General features: G+C 47.6%; 1 protein-coding gene across 1 annotated transcript; it reads right to left on the reverse strand.

Moving 5' to 3' along the window:
* Positions 1 to 4,525: 4,525 nt before the first annotated feature.
* LOC130491275 (E3 ubiquitin-protein ligase TRIM7-like) lies at positions 4,526 to 15,768 on the reverse strand. The gene is made up of 7 exons (XM_056864987.1): positions 15,352 to 15,768; positions 13,733 to 13,840; positions 11,873 to 12,103; positions 9,986 to 10,008; positions 9,116 to 9,231; positions 6,276 to 6,314; positions 4,526 to 5,043 (listed from the first exon to the last, which is right to left on the reverse strand). The coding sequence occupies exons 1-7, from the start codon at positions 15,766 to 15,768 to the stop codon at positions 4,526 to 4,528; spliced, it is 1,452 nt and encodes a 483-aa protein (XP_056720965.1).
* Positions 15,769 to 16,077: the final 309 nt, after the last annotated feature.

Consider the following 16,077-nt stretch of genomic DNA (forward strand, 5'->3'; position numbering starts at 1 on the left):
TTGGCATTTGGGCTCTATGGCATTGAAGTCCCTCCCCAAACCCCAGAATCCCCAGGCTCCACCCCCAAATTCTCCAGGTATTTCCCAACCTGGAGCTGGCAACCCTAAGAACTACTGCAGTGACTGAAAATGTGGAAGAAAGAGGGGTGGGTGGGTGGGATGCCCCCAGCCTAATCCTTTGAGCCTGTGTTGTGCAGACAGAAGATGAATAAAAAGGGCTCTAAATACCTGAAACCGAACTCTTTTAAATCCCGTCGGAAGTCGGTTTCAGGTAGCCGGCTCAAGGTTGACTCAGCCTTCCATCCTTCCGAGGTCAGTCAAATGAGTACCCAGCTTGCTGGGGGTTAAGGGAAGATGACTGGGGAAGGCACTGGCAAACCACCCCGTGAACATAGTCTGCCTAGTAAACGTCAGGATGTAACATCACCCCATGGGTCAATAATAATCCAGCGTTTGCACAGGGGACTACCTTTACCTTTAAATAATTAGATGGCATGTCTTCTAGTAATGAAAAGGCAAAATGCTAGAGGGGGAAAGGACCTGAAATTAGACCATTACCCAAGAGATGAACATAAATTTACCCATTAATACCATGCTGTAGGCCCTTTTACTTTTTTAAATTTGTGTATTTTCAGGGGGTACACTCCATTTCCATTGCTGCAATGTCCTTTAAAACACACACACACAAGCCAATACAGAGTGAGGGAGGAGGCAGCATACAACACATTGGCGATCCCCATGATATCACACTAATCCAATATCTTGTTTCTAATTGTGATACTTCTGGGAAGCTTACATGCATAGTACAATGGCAACATCCTTGCTTCTCCCCAACATCTGGTATCTAATAGTAGACAGCCTCTGAACATGGAGGCTCCATGTAATTGTCATGCCTGATAGCCACTAATAAGACCCATCCCCATAACTTCGTCTGCAAGATCCGCCCCCCTGCCCCTGGGTCTGTGTCAAACATTAAAGAAAATTGGCAGTCTTTAAAAACGTCTGGGGAAATGCCCAAGTGGCAAAGACCAGTGTGAGAAGGACAGGAACAAGTCAGTCTTTGAGATTGGCTATGCCTTCTTCTTTTGATCCAGAAAAAAACACTGCTTTAAAAGGTCACCGCTTACCTTAGCTTCCCCGGAATTTCAGCCAAATGCATTCAAAGGCTTAGAGTTTTCATATTCATCTGCAAAATGTACAGAGGGCACGATCTGTCCTGCCAGCTTAGCTCTAAGCTTCCTTCTGAAATGGACCCAGATGCCTTCTTTTTCCTGTCTTATAATGGTAATGCTGGGAAAAGACCAATCACCTGCTCAGTCAAGGTGGCAGTCAAAGAAAAGACGGTGTGTCTGGGCAACAGGGTGGAATTGTGAAGCTCCCACACTTTGACAGAGCAGGAAAAAAAGGGGAAAGTGATTTACATGGTCCTGCTAAATAGCACCCTTTTCATCCGCCGTTCCCCGTTTATTCCTTTAAAGCAGCTACCATTGTTTGGAGATTTGCTATCACTCTGCGCACACATCCTGCCTTGCTTTCAGTAGCACCGAATGACTGATGGTCAGAGACGGACGGCCATCCTGGGCAAATCTGTACCACCAACTGGTTGGGTGAGATTTCTCCGGCTGCAAACTTCCCCACTTGAGAAAGAACAAAAGGCACTTTGGTTCAACCGTGGCCAACGCCAGCAACGGTCAGGATCAGGTATTTGCTGCAGGATCAGACACACCACTGACAGGTTAGCAGCTGATCTCTGTTGCTATCTCCAGTGTACAGCTGTAACAGAGATCAGTACAATCTAAAGCAGTGATACCCAACATGGTGCCTATAGGTGCAACAAGCCAGGAGAATGGAGGGGTGAATTCCAAGAGAGAAGGAGCCAAGGTTCTTTTTCCTGAGCGAGGGGAGGCCTTTCCTCTGCAGGAAGGAGGTCTAGCAGAGACAGCCCATGAAACAGTGAAAAGGGAAGTGGATTGGATCTTTTTCCAATGGATCTTTTCCCCCTTTGTGTTTATAGGACTTTAAGGATAGAAATTCCTATAACCTGTGAGTTCAAACCTAGAGACTGCCTTCTTCCCTCATCCTGACTTTGGGCAACTTGATATATACTTTTGACATTATTTTGGTACAGAATGATTTTTGAACTTCTCGTTTCCTGACCTTTCCTGTGTTTAAGCAGTAGCTCAGGTTATGAATGGGTGCAACCACAATGCTATGACCCCATAAACCATGCACTTTTTAAGGCTGAAAGGGTTACACAGATAGAGGCTATAAACTAGTGGCTAAGGGGTTGCCAGTTCAAGTCCCCACTCTGCCCCATGTTCACAAAATGGCCTAACTCAAGCTACTCACTCTCTCCCTCACAAGGTACAAGGTAACCCTGGCCTGCCTTACCAGGCCATTGTAAAGGTTACAGCCATTACATTCATGTGATGAAACACCTAATCACCGCTAAGCCATAAGATATGGGCCTAATGATTTTGAGAGATTCAGTGCATCAAATTCCCTGTTCTGTCTTGTACAAAGAGGATTGTTACACTTTTGTAATCCCCTTGATGTATAGGCTGAGCGAAGAGTGTATAAGAAAGAGCTTAGGGGACAGAGAAGAAAGCTTAATAAAAGTGTGAGAATGTGTCGTGGCAGTCAATGGTCCAAAGCAGCTTCCTTATGAAAAGGGCTTTTTAGGTTATTTCTGCATGGTCGGTTTAACCTCCTTTATTCCCCGTTTCAGCCATGATCAAAGTAACCCGGGTTGGGGAAACTGTATGCATTGGCTGGAATGATCAGAGACGAAACTGTGTGCTAATGGAGGCATGAATACAGAAAAGGAGTCTCCCAAGTTCAAATCAAGTCCCACCCCTTTAAATGCTGCTCTGTAATTGGCTGACTTCACAGTACTCACCCTGAGAGAAGATTTCCTTCCCCCCAAACCCAACTGTGGCATAAAAAAGCATTTTAAGAACAAAAAAACAAAAAATGGAGCTAGCTCAAAGAAAAGGTGGAGGAGAAATCCAAGCCTCATTTTTAAAAAGCCTTTCTTTTGCTCAGAAAGAGCTCAGAGGTAGCAGGAAGCACTTGAATCCCTGCCTCTTTACACAGCGCTTCGTGATTGGCTGTGAGAGAAGCCAATCTTTTGTGCTTCCCTTGTTTGGCTACCTGCCTGCTGCCTTGAAGAGGGGTTTGGAAAAGGGTGGGGCGAAGCTCAACCCGAGAACAGAGTATGCATGCTCTGTGACTCCGGAATGAGCCAAGATGAATGGTTTAATTCGGGCCAGAAGAGGAATGGAAAAGCTGGGTTCGTTTTGCATTGAAACAGCGTTGAGCTTCCAAGGAATGAGGCAACGTGCATACTGAAAAATTTGATCCTGGCTGAAACAGGGAATAAAGGAGGGTAAAGAAACCATGCATAAATTACCTTAGTTTAGAGAAGGCTGGGCGGGGAAAACATAGTAGAAGCTTAGTGGGGAAGAAATAGAACTCTTTCCTTAATAATAAAACTTGGGAGCATGTAACAAAGATGACGGACAGTAGACTCAAGAGACAGCCAAAAGGGAACCCTTAACACAATACGTAACTTTGAACTTGCCCCCACAAGGTGGGGTGAATGCCACTAGGTTTAGACAGCTTTAAGAGGGGATCAGGCAAATTCCTGGAGGATGAGTCCCTCAGTTACTGGACGGAGCCTGCTAGTTCAGAGGCAGTGAAACCGATCATCAGCACCTTTGGCTTCCCACATAGAGAAACAAGGTACTAGACTAGTTGGACTTCCATTCTAGTCCAGCTGGGCTCATGTTATGCATGTGGTGTAGTGGTTAAGAGCGGTGGTTTGGAGTGGTGGAGTCTGATCTGGAGAACTGGGTTTGATTCCCCACCCCTCCTCATGAGCGGTAGAGGCTAATCTGGTGAACTGGATTTGTTTCCCCACTCCTACACACAAAACCAGTTAGGTGACCTTGGGCAAGTTACAGATCTGTTAGAGCTCGCTTAGCCTCACCTACCTCACAGGGTGTCTGTTGTGGGGAGGGGAAGGGAAGGTGATTGTAAGCTGGTTTGAGTCTCTCTTAAGTGGTAGAGAAAGTCGGCATACCACTCTTAAGTGGTAGAGAAAGTCAGCATATAAAAACCAACTCTTCTTCTTCTGAAAGTGTTTCTTTTGGGGAAAGTAAATGTGCACCTCAATGCAGGTTTGTCTGTTTTGTGTTACCTTGCCAAAGGAAGTGAGAAAATTGGGACAACAGGCATCTCTTATAGTACCCCCACCCCTGAAAAAAGCACTACCTTTTAAATCCGTCAACTTACGATGAAATTAGAAGAAACTTTATTCCAATATTCAAGCAACATTTAAAATGGCTTCAAAGACATACTGAACAGCAGCATCCTACAGACTTCGTTTAAATAAGCTTTTCAGCTTTACAAAAACCCCACCCCTATTTGTTCCCAGTAAAACTTGTTGAACCAACGAGGACTGAAAAGATCACGGGCTAAAAACAATACGGTTTCCGCTGGGCAGGTTTTGACTTGTGCTGTCCTAAGGATGGATTTTGAGCTGGCTGCCCTTCTGGAGCCAGAAGAAGGGGTAAAGCCTCTCATTGCCAAAGGAATTTTCTCTGAACTCAAAAAGCTCTACTGCGTGGTCGGCGTTGAAGAACGTCACACCCGCCCCGACGTAGTCCAGGAAGACTCTGATTCTCACAGGCTTCAGAGGTTTCCACGGGAAAGTGACGTTAATCTCTTCAAAAGCCCAGTAGGTATCCCCGCACTTCCCGATGGCGTAGATCCCGTTCTCAGAGTTCAGAACTAGTTCCCCCTTGCGCTCTGAAGACTCCTTGGCCACTCCGATGGCCCAGTTGCCCTCTGTCCCCACGTCGACATCCCAATAAAGCCTGCCAGAGCTGTACCCTTCGCATCCCAGCACACAATAACAGGAGTCGAACCTCAGTGGATTGTCGGGCATGTCCTGAGATTGGTCATCCCATTTCACCGTTCTACAGTCCCCAGACAGTAAGAGCTTGGGATATGCTGTAGCAGGATCCAAAGTCACATTTACTGTAGAAGAAGGAGGGGGGATAGTTAGCAGGATCTATGCTTGCCGTGAGAATACACACCTTTTCTGAAGCTGCATGTCATCAAAAAAGAAGAGGTGGTTTTTGTAAGCCAACTTTCTCTACCACTTAAGGGTGACTCAAACCGGCTTACAATCACCTGCCCTTCCCCTCCCCACAATAGACACCCTGTGAGGTAGGTGGGGATGAGAGTTGTGACTAGCCCAAGGTCACCCAGCTGGCCTTATGTGTAGGAGTGGGGAAACCAACCTGGTTCACCAGATTAGCCTTCACCGCTCATGTGGGGGAGTAGGGAATCAAACCCAGTTCTCCAGATCAGAGTCCACCGCTCCAAACCACCACCACTCTTAACTGCTACACCATACTGGGTCTCATACTTTTATAGCACCACTGGACATCTTTGTCCTTATTTATTGGAACGCGCTGGGCTGTTTTAATGTCGTTTTTCATGCTTCTATTCTGCTTTTATTATATGCGGTTATTTCTGTGAGCCACCCTGAGCCCAGCCTCTGGCTGGGGAGGGCAGGGTAGAAATGTAATAAAATAATAAAGAAAAGACTCCGCAGGTTTCAGCACTGCAACCTGTTCTGATAACCTGTGCTTTCCTTTAGCCCAAGAAGCCTCTCTCTACCCGAGACCCCCTGACAGTCACAGCTAGACAAAGATGGTGAGGGATCTGGAGACCAAGTCCTATGAGGAAAGGTTGAAAGAGCTGGGTATGTTCAGCCTGAAAAGAAGAAGACTGAGAGGGGATATGATAACCATCTTCAAGTACCTGAAGGGCTGTCATATAGAGGATGGTGCTGAGTTGTTTTCTGTTGCTCCAGAAGGTCGGACCAGAACCAACAGGTTGAAATTAAATCAGAAGAGTTTCCATCTAGACATTGGGAAGAATTTCCTAACATAGCGGTCCCTCAGTGGAACAGGCTTCCTCGGGAGGTGCTCCTTCCCTGGAGGTTTTTAAGCAGAAGCTAGATGGCCATCCGTCAACAATCTGATCCTATGAACTTAGGCAGTTCATGAGAGGGAGGGCATCTTGGCCATTTTCTGGGCATGGAGTAGGGGTCACTGGGGTGTGTGGGGGAGGTAGCTGTGAATGTCCTGCATTGTGCAGGGGGTTGGACTAGATGACCCTGGTAGTCCCTTCCAACTCTATAATTCTACTGACTTAGGCAAACCAACAGCAGGCATAAAGGCAGCTTCACACAAAATTACCTTTCTGGTATTGCAGCCGATATCCAGAGTCAAACAGAACTGCAAAAGTAAAGAGGGGAAAACAGCAATTAAGAAGGAGAAGAAGAGTTGGTTTTTTATATGCCAACTTTCCCTACCACTTAAGGAAGAATCAAACTGGCTTACAATCCCCTCCCCCTCAACAGACACCCTGGGGGGCAGGTGGGGCTGAGAGAGCTGTGACTAGCCCAACGTCTCCCAGCTGGCTTCATGGGTAGGAGTGGGGAAACCAACCCAGTTCACCAGATTAGCCTCCGCCGCTCATGTGGAGGAGTGGGGAATCAAACCCGGTTCACCAGATCAGTGTCCACCGCTCTTAACCACTATAACAAGCTGGCTCTCGTAAGCAGACCCCAAAAGAACACTTCACATCACAACTATCGGCTGGCTACATTTCATTCGTGTGCTCGCTATTCCAGCCTCCTGTGAAGTTTTAGACTAAATGGTCCGGGAGGAGGGGCCGTGTCACTTCGGTATGAGCCTCCCTAGAAATCTACGCTCCGAATAGCTCAGACGAGCTTAAGCTCATCGGTTTCGGAAGATAAGGAGGGTGAACTTCGGTTAGTGCTTCGATGGGACGACCAGGGCAGCTACGCGAAGGCATACAACAGCAAATCAACCTCTGCTCCCCCATTGCCTTGGAAACCCCTTGAGGGGTCGCCGTAAGTCGGGTGCAGCTTGATAGCACTTAATTGTTATTATCTTTGGACACTTTGACTTTTTTGGGGGGGTTGATTATAAAAAGCATGATCTCGCCAGAGACAAATGGATCACAGTAATACATTCAGAGGTGGGGGCCTGCCCTAAAGCAAGAGAGTTGCAAAGCTATTGGCTGATACTGATCCAAATGTAACCCTCGCCGTGGCAAAAAAATAATAATATTTTTATTAAAAATGTATAAGATAACATTAAAAAAACATGCAACTTGCATTCATTCTCATACATCCAGTGTGTTCCATCTTCTCGGTGATTCGGTATTTTATCGCCTTTTCTATATTTGCTGTATCTATTTTCTGTTTCCTACCCTAAACATATCTATTTCTTACTTCAATTCTTCTTTCTACCTATATTGATTATTCTGCTATACAATATTGAAATTTCCTGTTACCTCTGTCTATTACTTTATATTTTTAATTTAGCATACTCACAATACGGTTCCCATTCTTTCCAAAATTCACCCAACGATCTTTCTTTCAACAAATTGGAAAGTCTTGCCCGGACAAAAATTTTATCTATGGTTTTTAAGGATACTTCCTTTTGACTGTACTGCCCAGATATTGTTATTTCTGTACGTTTGGCTATTTTTGTGTTATTGAATTTATTGAATTTGTTCTGCTCTTGACCTGTTGGTCCGCGAGCATAAAGAACAGAATAAAGGAAAGGAAATAAAATTGCTATTATGGGAGGCGGGGCTGGTAGCCACCAGGCGCAGGTCAGGATATTAAAATGGCCAGGAACAAGAGGAGATGGGTGGGGCTGCTCAGCTTTTTTCAGTGACCCACGTTTCCATTAATTGGAGAACGGGCGATTCTTTTCTCCTCGAGTCTCCTGCCTGCTACTCCCCAGTTTGATCACTATTACAATTTGTCTGATTATTACACAATTTGTTTTAAATTTTCTGGTGTTCTGAGGTCTGATGAGTCCAAAACGCAGGGCATGGGGGAGAACCGTCGAAATAATCCCATGCTGAGGCTGTGGGAACAATCTGTTTCTAACCTTTTGCTGGTGGGGGGGGGGTGGGAACACAACAGATTCTTGCTTGTGGATATCCACCGTTCATTGGCCCAGCTGCTATTGGGGGCGGAAAGTGCCATAAAGTCACAGCTGACCCTGTAGTGTTTTCAAGGCAGAGATGTTCAGAGATGGTTTAAGAACATAAGAAAAGCCCTGCTGGATCAGACCAAGGCCCATCAAGTCCAGCAGTCTGTTCACACAGTGGCCAACCAGGTGGCTCTAAGAAGCCCACAAACAAGACGACTGCAGCAGCATTGTCCTGCCTGTGTGCCACAGCACTTAAGATAATAGGCTTGCTCCTCTGATCCTGGAGAGAATAGGTATGCATCATGACAAGTATCCATTTTAACTAGTAGCCATGAATACCCCTTTCCTCCATGAACATGTCCACTCCCCTCTTAAAGCCTTCCAAGTTGGCAGCCATCACCCCATATTGGGACAGGGAGTTCCACAATTTAACTATGCTTGGTGTGAAAAAATACTTCCTTTTATCTGTTTTGAATCTCTCACCCTCCAGCTTCAGCAGATGACCCGGCGTTCTAGTATTATGGGAGAGGGAGAAAAAGAGTCTCCCTGTCCACTCTCTCCATAACATGCATAATTCTATAGACCTCTATCATGTGTCCCCTCATTTGCCATTTCCTGCCTCTGCATAGCAACCCTGGACTTCCTAGGTGGTCTCTGACCCAAATACTAACCAGGGCCAACCCTGCTTAGCTCCTGAGATCTGATGAGATCGAGCTAGCCTGGGCCGTCCAGGTCAGGGCATTGTAAGCTTATTACTCCAGATTTCAGAGCGATACCATTTCCAGCACTAATCATACCGGCAAGTCTTATTTTTATTTATTTAATTTTTAAAATTTTGCTTTAATACCCAGCCTTTTTCCCCAATGGGGATCCAAAGTGGCTGACATCATTCCCCTCCCTTCAATGTTATCCTCACAACAACCCTGTGAGGCAGGTTAAGCTGAGAGCGTGTGACTGGCCCCAGGTCATCCAGCAAACTTCCAAGGGGATTGGAACCCGGGTTTCCCAGATGCTAGTCTGACACTTTAACCACCGGCCAGCTGCCGCTCCTCCTTCCTTACCTCGGAGTTGACTGATGGCATTCTCCAGAAAGTTATGAATATCGCACAGCTCCCATACTTTCCATTTCAGCGCAGGGGAGTATGCCACAGGTCTGTCAAATGTCTCCCTCACCCACCTGCAGGAAAAACCAATATTTAGAAAAAGAGTTGGTTTTTATATGCTGACTTTCTCTACCACTTAAGGGAGACTCAAACCGTCTTACCATCACCTGCCCTTCCCCTCCCCACAACAGACACACTGTGAGGTAGGTGAGGCTGAGAGAGCTGTGACTAGCCCAAGGTCACCCAGCTGGCTTCGTGTACCCTCACACTTCCTGTTCGACTGAGGTCTTGGACCATTCAGCCCTTGAAGAAGTAGAGTTGGTTTTTATATGCCAACTTTCTCTACCACTTAAGGGAGAATCAAACCAGCTTACAATCACCTTCCCTTCCCCCCCACAGGTAGGTGAGGCTGAGAGAGTGTGACTAGCCCAAGACCTCCCAGCAGGCTTCATGTGTTGGAACGGGGAAACAAATCCAGTTCACCAGATTAGCCTCCGCCGCTCATGCGGAGGAGTGGGGAATCGAACCCGGTTCTCCAGATCAGAGCCCACCGCTCCAAACCACCGCTCTTAACCTCTACTGTGGAGTCGGTATTCTATCTAGACCAAAGCCACTCTTGCATTTGCAAACAGCTACTCTTATCAGCGTAGCGACGGTATCAAAGATCTTCCTAACACGAAGGGAAGATCTCTGTGCCAAACGGCAGCTCTACAAGACCACCGACTCCAGCTCAGGGGGATGTTCTCTGGATGCTATTTAAAACAAACAAAAAAGACTTCCCGATAAGGATGAAGCACAAAGGGGGGGGGGGACACAGAATCCACTTACCTCTGCCAGTTACTACCAGCTTGCTAAAAAGGAAGAGGAAAGATGCTGCTGCTTAGGATTCACCGAAGACCTCTCTCTCTCTCCCCCCCCCCCCCTTGACAACTTGTATGAAAAGATGCTCGGGCTATTTTTAGGGTACATGTAATGCTCAAGATGCCAATATGGCTTTTTAATTCTTTAAATACAAGGGTGCGCAAACCCTACAGCGGAACGGGCAGAGACTAAAAGCAGGGCCAGCCCAAGGATTCTGGGCACCCAAGCTGCCCACCCCCCCGGGCCACAGGGAGTTGGAAAGAAGAGTTGCTGTTTATATGGAGACTTTCTCTACCGCTTAAGGAAGAATCAAACCGGCTTACAATCCCCTTCCCCTCCCCACAACGGACACCCTGTGAGGTAGGTGGGGCTGGGAGAGCTGTGACTGGCCCAATGTCACCCAGCTGGCTTCATGTGGAGGAGTGGGGAATCAAACCCGGTTCTCCACTGCTCCTAACCACCGCTCTTAACCACTACACCATGCTGGATATCAGCACACACCCTCCTCGCTGTGGTGAGAAGCTTCTTGTTCCCCCCCCCCAGCAGCCGGGCACAGCAATGCCCGTCTTCCTTGCCCCCCAGTTATGTGCCAGGAAGCCACCAGCTGCCTCTTCGATGCCCCCACAGTCAGGCAAGGTGGGGAGGAGGAGTAGGGAGAAGACCAGGCCCATCCTACACACCCCTACCCCCCCCCCCATGAGGGAGGGACCTGGCTGCCCAATGGGGCTGGGGTGCCTCCTGGGATAGAGTGGCTGGTTGGCACCCCTCCACCTCTGGCACCCAGGGGATTGCCCAGGGCTGCCAAGTGGACTTAAAGAGAATGCCATCCCCTTTCTCTCTGACGCAGAGGGAATGCCTCTTAACACAGTCCCTTTTCTCTCTGACGCAGAAGGAATGCCTCTTCCAAGACTGGACATGCCTACAATATATGTAAAACAAAAAGAGTGGTGTGCCTTTTCTATTCAGAACTACAAGCTTGGGGGGGTGGGGTGCTGCTAGGAATTGCATGTGTGGGAAAGAATATATGTTTTCCCCATAAATGAAGTTTTATATGCACTTCAGAAGATAAGCAATTCGGAAATCCCCCTTCTGTGATATCACAGCAGGCCAGCGTCTCTCTCTGCCTCTCCTCCTGCCTCCTTATCCTCCACCGCTGACATGGTTCCATGTCTCCTGGAGAACGCTCAGTACTCATCAGGGCAAGTTCCTTCAGTTAATTTCCATCCTCAATTAATTTTTTAACATACCTGGGGAGTCCCCTGAGCAAAACTGTGTGTTTGCAGGTGGTCCCATTGTGCCATTCTAGTAATTATTATACTAGTCAAGTAACACAATGGCCATTTTTGCATGGTAATTAGCAGCGCGTTCCAGGCTGAATTGCCCCATATATATATATATTTTATTTTAGCAGGTGCATACCTGCTTTGCATGACCGAAGAGCCCATTTAACGCGATCTTGGGTGTTTGCCGTGAAAAATCCCTCTCAAGGAACAATGCGAAACAACAGAGGCGCGTTAGCTATGCATATGCTAATAGCTATGCAAAAAGGAACAAAGGAGCAGGTGAGTGGGGGGGAGGGGAACTTCTTTTGCGTCAGGACCATGAAAAGGCAGTTTTAAAGCCGCATTTTAAAAAAGAGCTTTGAGGGAGCATCAAAATCGACCACGCAAAAATGGCCAATGACTAGCTGAACCCCAGTATGTCAACACTAGGAGAGATGTTCACACACCTCTCATCTATGCATATGTCTCTTTTACTTATTAAAGAAGACCCCCCCCCCGAAGCACAAATGTTTTGGGGGCAGGGGGCACCATTTCCCAGAGGACAGCCTGCGCCATTTCTCCCTCTCTTTACCTGCATGAGTTCCTCTTCCGGCAACCGACACATCTCTTCCATCCTCTCAAGGATGTGGTTGAAAGAAGTGAGCTTCTCCTGACCTCGCCTCATGTTCCCCTCCTGCGTCCTCACGATCTCGTTGATCAACCTGCTCACCTCATTACACACGAGGATTTCCGCATCCACCAGAAATTCCCGCAGCACCAGGAAGCTGGTCATTATTTTGTCCTTCCCTTCTGCCATTTTCAGCTACGAAAGGGCCAACGGGAAAGAAGGTCAAACGTGGGACTCGCCGATAAGCCACGGGTCAGACCAAGAACAAGGTTTTGAGAAAGTTAAAAGGGAGGGAGGGTGGGAGCTGCAGTACAGAGACGCGGGTTGCCAGCTCTGGCCTGGGAAATGCCTCGAGATTTGAGGTTGCTGCCTGTGGAGGGGGAAATGCGGGGAGGAATTTCACCTAGAATCTATAGTCTACCATACAGTCCACCTTTCCCATAGCAGGAACCAACATTTGGGATTGTGATGTTGCATCAGACAGGCAAACCATCTCCCAGTCCAAATTCTCACCATGGTATAAACAGTTTAAAAGGGATCATGTCAGAGCATCATACCTGGTCAGTATCCCTTTCATAACCTCAGAATAGCTTTTACCTCCTCCGGATTCAAACCATGCCAAAAGCTTGGATAGCTGGACATTACTCCTGAACACCAAGGGCCTCTCGTCTATGTATTTGTGGAGCTGCTCCAGGGGACCTAACTCATTACACCTTATTTACAAAGAGCCCAGACTTAAATTCCCCGGAGCGATTCTAAAGGGCCTAAATATTTCTCCAGATCCAGAGAAGCTGCTCATTCTCCTATCAGACGCCAATCCTGGCGTTTCCTACCAAGTGTCACCCTTTGCTTCAGCAGCTAAGAAAATCCGAGCTAAAGCTGTTTTTAATCAGGGAACTTAACATATTTAAATACTAGTTTCTTGGGGGTCAGACTGTTTTAAAGTTATTTCAATGTGATTTTATGTCGTTTCAATGTTATTTTAATGTTTTGTATGGTGGATTGTGATGGCCTTTGGCCGCAAACAACAAACTTTATCACATACAGTCCACCTTGTGACACTGCTGTTTCCTCCAGGGAAAGGGATCTCTGCAGTCTAGAGATCAGTTTTAATTCCAGGAAAACGCCAGGTCCCACCTGGAGGTTGGCAACCCTTAATGGGGAAGCTCTGGTGGGTTCTCATCTTGATGTAGGCAGGGCATGGGTCAAGGGTGCCAACGTGGGGCATGCAAAACACACCCAAAGGCATCCCCAAAGGCATGCAAAACACACCATCCTTGAGGAAGAGGAAGGTTAATGGATACTTCCAAGCTTCACGAAGGCTTTAAGGACTCATGTTCATGAAGGCTTTAAGGACCCCTTTCCCCACGAGAAAGGAGAGAGTGTCTGAGGCTTCCATGACCATATGACGGCTTCTGAAGCAATCTTCAATTTCCTGCAGGAGAGACGTACAGGAAGACAGCTGAATACAACTCTTTCAAACCTTATTGGTTTAATATTTTTGGGTGCCAGGCAGTTGTCCACCCAGGACAACCCCTCAAAAGAGGCCCTGGCAAGGGGAAAGGGAAACTAAACTTGCTGTGCCTCACCGTGGGCAGCGTTTAGCATGCCAGTCTTCCCAATAGCCTTGTGGCACCTTTAAAAAAAAAAACTGACCAAACAGTCTGAAGCTACTTTGTCAAATACCCAAAGCTGGCAGATCTCTCATTCTCCCGGGGAAAAAAAGGAGGCCGGAAGATCGAGTAAACCGGGCTGTCAAGCTCATTTGTTACGCGGGCCGCATGTGACATAAATGTCACTTGGTTTGGCTGGGCCATGCCTCACCATCCCAGTTCGGGATTGGGGTGGGGGTGGCTGCCTCGTCTGGTTCTTGGGCCGGATAACGGCTCTCAAGGGGCCGGATCCGGCCCGTAGGATGTATGTTTCACACCCCTGGAGTAAACCAAAGAGAGGCATGTTGCATTAGATTTTTTTTTGGGTGGGGGTTGCCATAAAGTCACAGCTGAATTATGACGACCCCGTAGGGTTTTCAAGGCAAGAGACATTCAGAGGTGGTTTGCCATTGCCTGTCTCCGCATCACACCCCTGGTATTCCTTGGAGGTCTCCCTTCCAAATACCAACCCTGCTTACGAGATCAGGCTAGCCTGGGGCCATCCAGGTCAGGGCTGCATTAGTATAGCATTTGCTAAATGAAGATCCAATAAGAAGAAGAACAAAGAATAAAGGACTGGGTGTGGATGACTCCCAACAGACAATGAGTTGGGAAAGCAAGAAGAATGTAAGAGCCTTGAAAAGGGAGAGTTACTCCCGACAGCAAACTAGCTACCAATGCAGACAGGTTTTCAATTATCACCACACCCACTGTTTGGGGTGAAGCAGACTAACAGAACTGCCCTTTCTGGAAATTCTCACAAGGGCCATTGAGCTGGTCCTACAGCGGCCCTTTCAGGATCAACAATGGAACATAAGAAAAGCCCTCAGGATCAGATGGAGGCCCATCAAGTCCAGCAGTCTGTTCACACAGTGGCCAACCAGGTGCCTCTAGGAAGCCCCCAAACAAGGCGACTGCAGCAGCACCATCCTGCCTGTGTTCCACAGCACCTAATATAATGGGCAAGCTCCTCTGATCCTGGAGAGAATAGGTATGCATCATGACTAGTACCCATTTTGACTAGTAGTCATGAATTATCCTCTCCTCCATGAACATGTCCACTCCCCTCTTCAAGCCTGCCAAGTTGGCAGCCATCCCCACATCCTGGGGCAGGGAGTTCCGCAGTTTAACTACGTGTTGTGTAAAGAAATATTTCCTTTCATCAGTTTTGAATCTCTCACCCTCCAGCTTCAGCAGATGACCCCCGTTCTAGTACTATGAGAGACGGAGAAAAGCTTCTCCCTGTCCACTCTCTCCAAACCGTGCATAATTTTATAGACCTCTTATCATGGCTCCCCTTAATTGCCTTCTTTCCAGGCTAAACAGCCCTAAGCATTTTAACCGCTCCTCACAGGGCAGTTGCATAGGAAATGCCTAACAAGGACATGGAGAGTCTCCCTTAAAGACAGCTCACTCAAGACTTTCAGATGCTCAGAATGGAAAGGTCCATGTGCGGCTGGAGGGATTTGTTTTAGCACACCAGTCTCCCCCCTAGCTGCCTCCCAGTAACCTGTGTACATACCATTAACTGATGGTGTTCTTCCAACGAGCTTAGCTTGAAGTCCATCACTTTGTCTCTCTCTTCCCTCAGCTGATCCAGGCAACTAAATAATATTCCCTAAAGACAAAGATGCACTGTCAGAAACGTGATGGTTTTCATTAAAAATCAGAGCAATCACAGTTAAAATTACTGCTGCTGCCACAGTGTGTTGAAGTGCTGTTCGCTGCTCTGAGCCTGGCTCTGTCGGGGAAAGTGGGATAGAAAAATAATAATGATAATAATAATAATACCTTCAACTCTTGGGCAGCCGCCTCCACGGGAACCGTGTCATGGCCCTCGTGGCTTTCCGATTTGTCACACACTGGACAGATGTGGACTTGATCAGTCTTGCAGAAATATTTCAAGGGCTCCTGGTGCGCCTCACAGATATCCTTCCTCCCTGCTTCCACCACACTGGGGCCGCTCATCTGCTTCACTATTTCGACAAAGCGGGCCATGTCCTTGTTTGGTGTGAAATTCTGGGGCTGAATCGGCACTCGGCACTGGGGGCAGGTGGCTTCGGCCGAAGTCTCCGCCAGGCACTGGGAAATGCAGGCGCGGCAGAAGCTGTGTCCACAGTCAACTCTGTACGGGTCCGTGAAGAGCTCCAGGCAGACGGAGCACATCACTTCCCGCTGGAGCCTTGTTTGGGGACATTCGTCGGCCATGTCCATTCGACACCAAGCAATTGGGCACCCCTGTGCGGTCAGAAAGGCCAAGCGTTGACCGCAGTAAAACTGGGAGGAGGCTGAAAGTTTGGAGGCTAGTTTGGAGGCTGAAAGGGGTGACCACCTTCCCTGGAAGGAAAGTGAGAAAGGCATTTCAAAAAGGATTCTCTATATTTAAAAAAGGCCCAGATAGGCTTACCAAATGTACGCGCGCACACCAGAAGCAAGAAAAGAAGAAGAGTTGGTTTTCATATGACGACTTTCTCTGTTGCTTAAGAAAGAATCAAACTGGCTGACAATCACCTTTCC

Source organism: Euleptes europaea, chromosome 19 (genome assembly GCF_029931775.1).
Source record: "Euleptes europaea isolate rEulEur1 chromosome 19, rEulEur1.hap1, whole genome shotgun sequence".
NCBI lineage: Eukaryota > Metazoa > Chordata > Lepidosauria > Squamata > Sphaerodactylidae > Euleptes > Euleptes europaea.